Source organism: Battus philenor, unplaced genomic scaffold, assembly GCF_028537555.1.
Source record: "Battus philenor isolate CCGP_79_NKW_IND1 unplaced genomic scaffold, ilBatPhil1.0.hap1 SCAF_21, whole genome shotgun sequence".
Lineage (NCBI taxonomy): Eukaryota > Metazoa > Arthropoda > Insecta > Lepidoptera > Papilionidae > Battus > Battus philenor.
Genome location: NW_027181684.1, coordinates 7,732,403 through 7,745,177, shown reverse-complemented (window position 1 = coordinate 7,745,177; position 12,775 = coordinate 7,732,403). Strand labels below are relative to the sequence as shown.

Sequence of the window (12,775 nt, the reverse complement as noted above, 5' to 3'; positions counted from 1 at the left end):
TGGCTGACGTAAATGAATGAAAGCTATATTAAGACCGTCAGGAAAAAATAACATACGTTTGGATGCCTAGTGTTTCTTGGTACGCCAAATTCGGCCAAGCTCATCTAAGTTGGCCCTATTGAATTAATCCCGACGACTCATTACCCCTCACCACAAGCAAAAGGTAAGTTTCTATAGGCTTTCAAAATTTTAATATCACCTCATTCAAATATTTATACTTAACTTACCAGCTGAGGCAAAATTAAATTTAAGCACATTATTTATCTTTATAGGGGTCGATAACAAAAGCTATTCATATTTAACCTAAATCTTTTTTAAAGCAATAGACATCGCCGTCTTATTCGTAGCACATCTGGGCCATTCGGTTAATTCAATGTAATATCAATTTATACACTTTGAATAAATACGTCATGATGTCTAAAAATAAAAAGCGGAAGACCAATCATGAATGCGAAAACTGGGGAACGATACTGCTTAGATAAACTGTCACAATCGAATAAAAGTAATTATATTTAATTTATAAATAAATCAATAAATATCTTATAAGTCTTATTATTACTACATATCGAATAAATCTATATATTTTTTAACTTTATTTTTATTGGAAGACGCTGAATGCAGGACACTTCCAATTAGTTCTTTTGAAAATCTGCCTAGCAGTGGACAGTCTTGATGATAATGATGATAAATCATAACTACATTAAAATTTCTTTGGCGCGTCAATAAGACCGCAAGTGTTAATTAAAAAAGTAATTTATTTTTTAAAAAAATCTTGAAGCTATAATGAAAACAAATTTAACCTATCATTAAACCTCAAAGTAATATTTAACGCTTAAAAATATGTGACGTAGTCAAATAATTTAAAGAGTCTTAATATATATCACAATTCTAATGTACGTTAAACGGTGGTCAAACGTATCGCACATAAAAATGCGTGCCATTGATAGCAGAATAAAAAAGAAGGTTATTGTTATACACAAACAATCGAGACCAATAAAAGAGCGGTGGATATAAAACGATACGTTAAATAATCCCCGGCGTAGTCCGTAAAAGCGTTGGGAAAGGAATCGGGTTCGAGGCACGACCCCGGGTAACAAGGCGGCTGTCGATACACTGCGAGCCCGTCGAACAATAGTAGCGCGGCAGCGTGCGATCGTAAAATTACTACAATCACTGAAGATATGTTCATGTTAATACGCGCCAAACGAGCTGCAGGCTCTTCCTATCTAATTATACTTCCGCGTGTCACAAGCGATCGTAACGTTCGCTGTGTTAAAACATAATTGCCTACGTACAATAGATTCGCGCAGATCTATAGAGATACATGTTATCTCATTTTCTCTGTTTATTAAACATTATCTATTGAAAATAACTTTAACTGTCTTACTTGTTTTGAACAGTACTTATACCATTGAAAAAATTTTCCATCAGAAATAGAAAAAAAAACTACATCGTTATCTTTAGACACTCTGACACTATAATTTAGTTCTTTTATATTGTTATCCTTGTTTTATAATTTCAGACCATATTAGAACTTATATTCTTAAACACTTTGTACGATTGTTACACAAAACAGTCATTTTAATGAATCCGAAATTTCGTACAATATGACAAAAGAAAAATGCATAATGATAAACACTTTCGCACATACATACCAGACAGACATCACAGGTCTTCATAAAATTATAGCGTTCAACACATTATTACGCCATGGTCTATTTTACTTTTACCTTTCATAGGAGATCTAACAATTGATAACTCTACAGTTAAATATTAAATAATGGGGCCGTAGCCACAGACTGTTTAAAACCGTGTAAATTTGACGACACTAAAATTCCCACTGCGCAATAGAGCATATGTTCGGTAACTTGCGACGTATCACATATATCTAGGGACGCCGATGTAAAATAAAGGCCAGGCGTGGAAATAAACAGTACTCAATTACAAAGGGGCGGCGAGGGACGGTTGGGTTCGGAAACAATCGAAGCGGCGCGATGCAAAAGATACGCGCCTGTAATAACTCTAATGGTGAGATAAGATACACCCAGGATATACGCGCTGCATACACCGTGTATAGAATAATCCAGTATTTGCACTACCAACTCGACTACAGCTACAACATTACCATGTCTTGCTTGCAACTTACACTAAATTCAAGATCCTTTTACTATGTACCACCTTGTGTACGTGGTTATAGATGAATTAAATAAAAGCTTTAAATTGAAGTGTTTATCATTTTTATGAACACATTTTTAAAAGAACTTAAGATTTTATACCGATTTTCCGATCACTCATTACATTAATATATTTCTTATATTTGAATGCGACAGGCCAATAATTTCTGACAATACAAAGTCTGTAGGGACAAATAGTAAACAATGATTATTTTAATATGTAGCAATTCGATTTTTAAATTTTTTTATCTCTTACTATTACGATATTTGCTATTTCTGAAACCATTAATTAATTCATCAATTTCTTTATTCAAGGCAGCCGATAAACGGTATTTCATACATTACTTGTGAGCAAATGAGCTATACATACATCACTTTTAAGCTTTAACACCTACAACCAATCTCTGTTACATAGGTTGTGTGTGTGTGTAATATAATGAAAAATTATATTTAGTTTTCGTCGCATTTATTCACAGTATTGCGTCACAGTAATTAGATCAATTAAAGTATCTGGATTGAAGTGAATAGCTAAAAATGTTAACTTAAAATGACGAGTGGGGTGGAGCGATAATTTTGACAGGCGATGGCATCTCCCACGGCTTCCTGCCGCGGCGCGATATCACCAACGGTCAGCGGGACCAGTTTACACCGACAACCATGTAAACGATTTATTCCAGTGCTTCGTTTTGCATTACCCGATCCAACTCTAGGGTTGTTTACGTATCCAAAACATACACACACGTCAATTGATAACATTTTATACAAATAGCGTACATAGTACACTCGTTACTCTCATAATAAAAGTACAAGAACTTTAAAAAAAACAATAACAATGACTGTTAGTACGTATTATAATATTCTGAAACACGATTATATTCACAGTTGCATCATTTTTTTCCTTACAAAATATCTCAGTACAAGTTCGAGCTCTTTTCAATTTTATAATAAGTTTAGATGAATAGATAAATCAAGTCGAAAAACTTAACTATTATTTTAATATTTATACTACTCATCTATTAATCGTTTTCGTAAAGGGACGTGATAAAGAATATCTACACTTCTTTTATAAAGACAATTAAATTTGTTCCTAAAGTCACAACATAGAAAATCGAAAGTTTTCAGTACGTAACGTAAAAATAACTAGACTGTAGAGACAGTACCCGTTCTCAAACATCAAACAACTTAATCATTTTATTACGTCAGATAGATATCATAAGTTAACAGTAAGTCGTGATAAGTTATCACAGGATAATGAACGTTTTGACGACCAAATGATTTGAACTTGTTGTTGAGGCAGTGTACGCGCGTGGCCAATTACGTTTGTTCGTCAACCCTATCATAACGCGCAGTTGTCGCAGGGCCTTTATTAAACGGCGCAAAGGCAAGGCGCTCGTTGGACCGGCTTATCCCGATTCCCTGCGCGCCCTTCGCGTCGCGCCTCAAATACGCAATAATCCTGTTTCTACTCGAACACACTCGGGTGGTAAATTTTTGGTCTTGATATAAATCATAGTCAATGCAACTAAACAAATTAACTACTTATAAATATTTATACGATCAAATATTCATCTGTCAATAGTATCGTAAGCAGTTACTGATCATGGATCGTTTAAAAATCTTTATCACTAATCAATCTTTTAATTTAACATGTTTGGGTTTAATTTATATCTCTAAGGACAATTAAAAAGAAATATATGTACATTGACTAATTCAATAATGAGCATTAATCAATAAAAGGGTTAACCGTGCAACGAGAGGAAGCCCTCATAAAAATGTAAACCAATAAAATGGTGCGGCTAAGCTAAATTGAGAAGACCGCCCTTATAAATATTTAATTGGCGCATAAGCAGCCCGATTGAACGTGTTTATTATGAATACAACCCGTATGAGGGTCCGCGGAATAATTTATAAAAAGAACGATTGAATATGAGCGCGGTCGCAATGGTGCATAAAATCGATGTGAGAGAGCAGGCCCGTTCAGTCTAGCTGCATTCCCTTGCAGCACTTACCTGTCCCGCTTTATACATTTGCGTATTATTGCATACGGCTTAGCTGCAGTTAGAGTACAAATATGCAAACCATTGGCGCGCAATTGCCAAGTTGACGTTCATTAGTTATTTAAAAAAAGGCATTGGTGAACTGACTGTTACTTTTAGGTAATTAAGCCGTTTTCGTTAGTTTTTACCCAATTGAAAGCAGATTAAGATATATAAGCACACAACAACTCGGTTTGTTCTGACGTAATATTGTCGAGTCATAAAAATTAAGATTCTCACGTCACCGATGGAGCCGAACGAGAACAGGGACAGCTTACTAAAAAACATGTTCGACTCCATTGACGTAGACACTACAGGGCGTGCCTTGCATCACGAAATTACAAGATTTTCTTGGCAACCTGAAGTTATTTTTTAAGTTTTCAATTGTTTTTTTACATAACATTAGAATGAGGAGTTATTATTGGATATTTTCTTTATCTTTAGGCTGTATGAATAGATTACGGAAATCGAAGTTTATCCCTCAAGCCTTACGGAGCGAACTCGTTTAGTGCCCCTAACAAAAATGATTTACGTAAAGCTTACCTACCTAATAGCCTAGACGTTTGCGTCTAACGTATGCACTATCACTTTGCGACCGGTTTAAGTACAGCAACGGCATGTAACGAGTGAGGCAGTGCTCGGGCGTCGATTGGGAATCCGCTAAAGTACGCGACTGCACGCTTTTTGCGAATGTCGCCAAAAGCCGACGCAGTCAGAGGTGTCCGACCGGTTTGGTCACCTCGATCATAAGCGTCTGAAAATTTAACAGCCGTCAAACTTGGCCGGTGCAATGCAACTGCTGCGCCCCGTGCAATGAAAGTTTGTCTTTAAACCTTTCATTTACGTTAACACGCGTTTCATTTTTTTTTAAATCGCCGAGAAATTATTTATAAGTTTGTACTTGACCAAATCTCTCTTGTTTAAAACAAAGCCCTGCATCTTGACGTAACATTCTTCCAATGAATTGCAAATAAACTCATTGTTTGTCTATTACTTTACATTGAATATAACAATAATTGGTACTTTTCTATTTACTAGGCGTTAATGGAACATAATATAATTTGGTTGTTATATTTATTAATCGAAATAATTTTAGGACTTTTTTATTGTACTAATTTCAAACCAAGGCCACTTTTCATTTAGGCATATTGTAAGCGATTTTTCGCCGATTTTTTATTATTACGCGATTATTTTTAATACACTAAGTTACTCATGTTCGTTAAATTTTATAGTATCAATACATATGCAACTTATTTCAGGGTCAGGCCAATACGTACACAATATGTTTAATGTTGTGGAATTCAGTTCATTAGGTAAAATGATATATAACTATTTTATTTAGTGGGCTTTCATTGCCGACTACTTACAAGAATCGTCTTTGGATTTAAAAAACATCGTTGCTATTAAAATTAAAATCTAAAGTTAAATAATATATAATGTGTAAGTGAGGAGCGCAAATTCCGTAGAGTGTAATACATAGTAAATCTTTTATAAGCAACTGTGTAGCGTATTACGATAAGAAGTGCACTATACTGTCTTACAATTAGTGTTTTAAATTTAACAAAAACATTCATTGAACGAAGACTTGTAAAAATATCCCATTATAATGGGTAGATTTAAGCGATAATAAATCTTGAGCATAAATTGTTCTACTACTGAATTAAGGATATTGCAATAACGTCCACAAAACATAACCGTCAGTATTTGTTATCGACCTCAGAAATTCTCGAAAGAAGTCAATTATTGTGAATCTCAAATTGATTCTAATTTTTATCAGATTAGGTTTTTCTGGCATTCTTATTATGCTGTACACGAGTAGCACTGCAAGTCTTCCTATAAAGATAATAATATTAATAAGTGACAAAGGCTAAAAAGTGTATCCCACAGAAGCATTTAAGAAGAACAAGTTTTTTTTTGGTGTTACGTCGATTTCATAATAAAAAATACAAAAATATCAAGAAACAGATGTGGGTAAAAAATGTAACGTACTTATGAGCATATGACAGTCAAAGAGAATCCATAAACTGTCGTAAACATCGACAGCAATAGTGCGTTTGTTCATAGACACTAGTTATAAATGTTTATAGTCTCGCAGTAAGAGTGGTACTCGAGTCAAGAAAAAATTGTTAAACACGATGACAAACGGTGTAACTAGAAAACGAAGCAAAAAGAGGTTGCCTTTAGTTAGAGATGAACGATACTTGCAGGACACTATTTTTTTTTTTCTAAATAAACAACAGAAAACATATATTTGGAATTATGATAAGATAATTTAAATTTACAATTGATTTAAAATAAATGTATAAATGTCACTTTTTTGGAGAAGCTCAAGTCCAAAATATTATGTACGCCCTCCCAAATCCTTGCCACTGTCTTGAAATGAAGTATTTTTTTTGTTTAAAAACAATGTCTGTAGAAATATATATATATATACAACATTTATGACTTATAAAAAAAACTCAATCTCTTAAAAGTTACAACATTTTTAAACTTGTTCTTTTCAATTTGTCCGACAATCGATCGCATATTTTCGTATTAGTATATAATATAGGGAGCACCGGCACGTGCCTCAAAAAAATGACCTATATATATACACATATATACATATATTTATTTATATACATATTAAATGTGTATTATTTACACCATGTTTATATTTTATATACAAAAGTGTATATAACTTTATACGTTATATCGTGTACAAAAAGAAAGATTTAATAGTGTAACTATTAAGTTTTATACAAAAGCCGAATAATTTGATATTGGCCTTGGATTTTTTGACGACATCACGTTTTATTGCGAAACTATTAGGCAGGACTCGCATCTGATAATGTTTTATTTTTATAGCCGGATAAAGAAATATGGTCGTTGCGACACGCCACATGCCTATTTTAAAAATTAACTTTTAATTAGAAATGACTTCATCCTCGACATCGAAACTCATTTTAAACGTATAGGCCAGCTTTTATTTATTGAAAATTTTTAACCATATTAACGCTTAAAAATTGTGAAATGCCTTGGTGACCAGACTGATTATTTCTTGAAGTACTAATGACTTATTTATGGGCCCTGTAACATATCATCTCATCATCATCGTCATATCGAGAGATAAGTCATATATAATGCAGTGATTTGGATAAGAATCGTCAAATTTATTTACCCTTTTCTATTAAAACTTTAGAAGCAATTATGATAGGCATATGTAAACCGGAGGAAGGTTCCTTTTGTAAGAATAAAAATTGAAATTTTCTTTCTATCCTGTTACCAACATCTTTGAAGTAAAGAGAAATTATTCTTAATAATTTGTTATCTATATAGTTATTTTAATATTCGAAACAACTTTCACTTTCGTGATCTTTTTTTTTTGAAATACTTCTGAACCTGTCGATGCCATCATCACATCCATAAAAATGACTAAAACTATTAAGTAAGCATTCTATAACAACATTAAGATAAAGTAAGTCCCTGTATTCTCTTTAGAACTGAAGAAGCAACGATAACAATAATAATAACTTTATAAACATGATATCAAATTCTTGCAATATTGGACATCTTTGTTACATCTTTATTTTGTAAATACAAAATGTACAGGTCTGAGCCGGAGCTCCATAGGAAGTTCACAAAGGTTCGAACTAAACGTCTACAACCCTTCGAAGCTGCAAATGTCCACGGTCAAACAGCATTCGTCAGTAGTTGGTGCGAAGTAAAACTTCGTTATACATGTCGTATTATATTCATCAAAGCCTTTGAAGCTCTATTTAATTTACATCGCCGATTTTCCCTGAGTTACGGCAGTTATGCGATTGCTAAGAAATTCTGCACTAACCATTCAAATGAACACGCTCGTTCAGTCACAATTTCACGGTCAAACGGAGCTAGTTTAATCCGTATAATACTAGCTGTCCCCCAGCCGCTTCGCGTGGTCTGCACTGCCTTTTCTGAATATAACTTATTTAGGTTTATTTTTAACATGTCAAAAAAAGTAATATAAAAAAAAGGATACATTACTAATGGATGCCTCTACAACCGCTTGCGGGTGGTATTTCGTAATATCCTTAGTTATTCTTAACAGACCTCTACTCGACGAAAGAAATATTTCTACCAAATTTAAAGTCTCTAAGCATTATGGTTCCAGAGTTATCGTGATGAGTCAGAGCATAGGTGGAAATCACATATTACATGTAGATTAGTATGTAGCACATACTAACAGACAGTGGCTTATATAAACACAACAATTATTAATGTTACTAATTGATTATACATTGAGACTCTCAAATATGTTATCGCATCTGTTAATCAAAAGACTTTTCTCTGTCTACAAAAATTATTCTATTAAATTATGACCAATTATTAAGTAATTGATAGTCGCATTTAATCATAGCATCGAAATAATCGATTCTTGTGAATATTTAATATCTATTTTCCCAGTCAAATTAAAACAGGGTGATTGGTTATAGGTGTAAAAGCTTTAAAAGGGTGAATGTATCGCTCATTAGCCAGCAAAAGGCTTTATGTACCTACTTCTACTCACCCTACAAAAGTAATCACTCTGAAATAAGTTAAGTATATTTTTTCAATAACTTTAGACATTACAAAGTCAGTAAGTTATCAGGAGTCAGTAAACCGAATTCCGAAAGCGCTTTTAACTAAACTATCTTTGTTATTTAATATTTATACATTCGTTCGTTCAGACCATAGAAGGCCACTGAAAACATAGCCCTCCCCCCTCAAGATATCTATGGGGGATATACCATAATCGCCATGCCTGACAAGCGGGTTGGCGATTACAGTGTGGTATTATGGTACGCAGAGGACGCTGCTGCCCATCTAAAAACTTGTTTGTGAGCAGCAGCTATCCTATATATTTCAGAAAGTGGGAATTATATAATATTTTAACTCGGGGATTTGAACACGCGACGCACGATCGCAAGTCTTAGTCCTCTACCGCTGGGCTCAACCATGCATTATTGACAGCAAATGGTAATGATAAAACATTATTTTATATAAAAGGCTACAAATTAATTTATGCGCAATAATTATAGATCAAAACATCTATTTAAATCTTGCAGAAGTATATGGCTTCAGACTAACATTCCTTACAGATTATAAGAGACAAAGTAGTGTAATGAATAAATTCCAAGTGTAGTCATCATCGGTGTATAACGTTGAACAATTTCGCATTTAAAATTCAAACATTTTAAAATCAATTAAACATAATGAATTATTATAGCATCACTATACATATATGTTGAAGAAATTCATACCTAATCGTAAACGTAAATGATGATATAATTAAAATAATTTAAATATTTAAAGCAAAACATCAAAGTGTTACCCGAAAAAACAGGTTAATAAAAAAAACGAATTTCAAGCATTTAGTAACGTAACAAATATATTCTACAAGTTATTGTGTTAAATAATAATTTATATAAATAAATTAATTATGATTTTAAAACATTTAATAATAGTAGAATTTATTCATTTTATACGATGGCTAGGTAAACATGAACATCGCGACACAAACTTGACTGCCTAAGACTCGTCTTCATTTATTATCATTTACAATGGAATCGCACAAAATATTCAGGAAGTTTCCATTGCTTTAAAAAATGTCAAAGAACGTTTGTGTGCCTAAGGGTTACTAAAACAAATAACTTCAAAGATGGATATCACACCTTGGGAATAATGTCTTGGCTTCCAGGCTATTTCAATGTTTATTTAATTATATTATCTCATATTAAATTTTAAAAAAAGTGGTTTCCGCTCAGTTTGTTTCGCTTGTCTTACATTACTTACTTAGGTCTGTGGCATTCCATCTTAACAGGTGGTAGACTCAACGTGACGTCAACAAAAGATGTAATCCATCGTTTATTGAATAAATATTTTTTGAATTTGAATTTGTGCTTGTAAAATTCACCTGGCAGTCATGTTGGTCGTGGTACGAGCTGACGAGCTGGCTCACGTACTCCCAGACCTCGCCTGGAGCGGTCCACGAGGCAGGATTGGCCGCGTGCCGCATCATGCCATTACTCCCGCGAAAACTAACAAAAATTCACCACACTCCACTTATCACCACACACACGCGTCTACCGCTGGCCACGATGACGATCTATTAATATTGTTTTATCCTCTGCTAACTAGGCCGCGTTCCACATACTACACTAACTAGATTCAAATTTGTTTATAAACAACTCATACTTTTCGAAATTATATGCAAATATAAAATTACATAAAAAAATTAAATGTTATAGTAAATTAAGTATTTAAATTACTATAACAATTATTGATAGCCGTTATATTTACCACGCGTTACGTGCAGTAATACAGATTTATCTGAAGAAAACAGGAAAAGAATACATTAAACACTTATTATACACTATCACAGATCCAACATCAATGCTACGCGCGTAGATAAGAAGTGACCTTGAGTTGCTTCACTACTGATACGAAAAAATTCGGTCCTCGAACTCACCCCGCGTTTGTGATCGTGTGTTTACTTTTCGCGATATTGCATTAAACGTTATTAAAGTCACGTAAAATATGTAAATGAGAATCTATTAAGTGATGTTGAAAAAATAATTTCGCGCACACGTTGATCGCGTCAATGGATCGTAAGTGCGACTAGGACGGGCACGTGACGTGGACGCGCGCGCTTGGCCGCGGGCCCGCTAATGGCCGGCGCGTCGCATTCGCGGCCCCCACTACGCCACCGTGAGCTATCAAACCAGTTTACGTGAAAAATTTCAATTCCTCGGGTGACGACCGCGCTTTCCTTACGCCTCCCCGCACGGAAAAAGCGCAGCGCCCCTAGGGCGCCGGAAATGCACCGCCGCACGCAAACCGAGCGCACCCACCGACTTAATTAAATGCACCGCGCCACGCACGCCTCCCATCGCCACTGATATCGCTCTATATTAACACTAAACCTTCCAGTGCCGGTCAAATTTACCCTTTTGAAACTTTTATAAAAACAATTAAATAGGTATATCAAACATTAATCAAACTATATGAAAATACATATAGGTTACACGAAATATTTTTTATAGTTCTATAAGACTCGATTTCATCGATTTAACAAAACTTTTTGTATATGCATTTACAATAGGATCCCAGATAATGTTCAGCTTCAAGCTTCCATTGTGTGATAAAGGTTATTAAAACAAATGACTTCATAGATGTGATATCTCACACTTTGGGAACGATGTTTTCGCCTCCTGGCTATTACATATTTATTAACTTATATCATTTTATAGTAATATAAAAAATACATAGACCCGCTGAGTCTCTTTCGACTGTTCCTAGGTCTTAGACTTTTCAACCGAACAGGTGGTAAACGTTATCATACGTAAAGAATTTTTAAATTTTCAATCTTATTGGGCCAATTATACATCGTTCTGTATTAAGCCGACTGGATCAAGAAAACAACTTCAACTCGCCGCGATCAATTCCGTACGATAAATAGTCTAAACATTGACGTCAAGGGTCCGCTTATTCAAACACATTAACCCTCATCCACTTTCATATAATTTTTTTTCCAGATTAAACTCTCGAAATAAATTCTGTTTCATTCCTTTTTTTTTAAATTTCAATCTCTGTCTGTACTAACATACGTGGTAATTGGTATTAGTTTAATATAATTAATATTAGTTTAAAAGTATAGATAATAAGTAAAAGTACAAATAATTAGTATTAGTTTAAAAGGTTGAATGTATAGCTCTTTTGTCATCAAAAAGCTTAGCCCTTATACATCTTTCCAATCACCCTGTACTAAATGATCAGTTTGAAACATGTTTTTTTCCACTGAAATGCGACAGAGCAATAGCTTCTGACTATACAATGTCTGTAGGAACAGATAATAAACAATAATTAATTTTAGTGTGCGGTTATTCGAATTTTGAAGACAGTTTTTTAAACAATTTCATCATTATGTTATTATTACTGGAATCATTGAACTTTGGAGTTTGTGTACAATACATTAAATAACAGCTAATGAGTTATATTCATCTCTTCAAGGCTTTTATATCTATATATGATCATCGTGTATATTATAGACATTTTAGCATATATATGGTAGTGTACTAAGAAGCCCTTTTTGTATAATCTATACACCATTCACCATTTATACTATTATGTTATAGAAAATAGTTACTTCTATAAAGTTTTATGTTGTTTAGACACTACGTAAGTACTGTACCGTCCTCCGCAAAAGCGAACGCGTTTTTTGTAATTTGTTTTCACTATCTTATTGAGGTATATAATATAAGCCGAATAATTCACGACTAATACACCAGCCGGAAAACAAACCTACAACCTACGGTCTTGCGTCATGTTTATAAATCACTTGGAAATGTTATTGAATAGCAATAAGTACAAAAACTACTTAAGAAAAATTTCCTAAGCAAATAACAAGAAACAACATTAAGTCGATTTCAAATCCGTATAACTTGTTCTTAATTTTTATTTCGAAATCAATCTTTACGTAATGAAATGACAAATGCATAACCAAACGTTTAAAACCCTCATAGAAGAGACGGTAACAATGGTCACATCGTCGGAATCAAGATA

General features: G+C 33.8%; 1 protein-coding gene across 3 annotated transcripts in view; it reads right to left on the bottom strand.

Moving 5' to 3' along the window:
• Nucleotides 1-12,775, bottom strand: part of ash1 (histone-lysine N-methyltransferase ash1) — a 65,368-nt gene that overhangs the window by 43,681 nt on the left and 8,912 nt on the right. Inside the window, exon 1 of one of the 3 annotated variants that reach the window (XM_068766600.1) lies at nt 10,128-10,235. The exons of the other annotated variants lie outside the window; for them this stretch is intronic. Coding sequence (XP_068622701.1) covers nt 10,128-10,232 — 105 coding nt within the window. The 5' untranslated portion in view covers nt 10,233-10,235. Of the gene's footprint in view, nt 1-10,127; nt 10,236-12,775 lie in introns of those variants that run through there. 3 annotated transcript variants of the gene reach the window in all.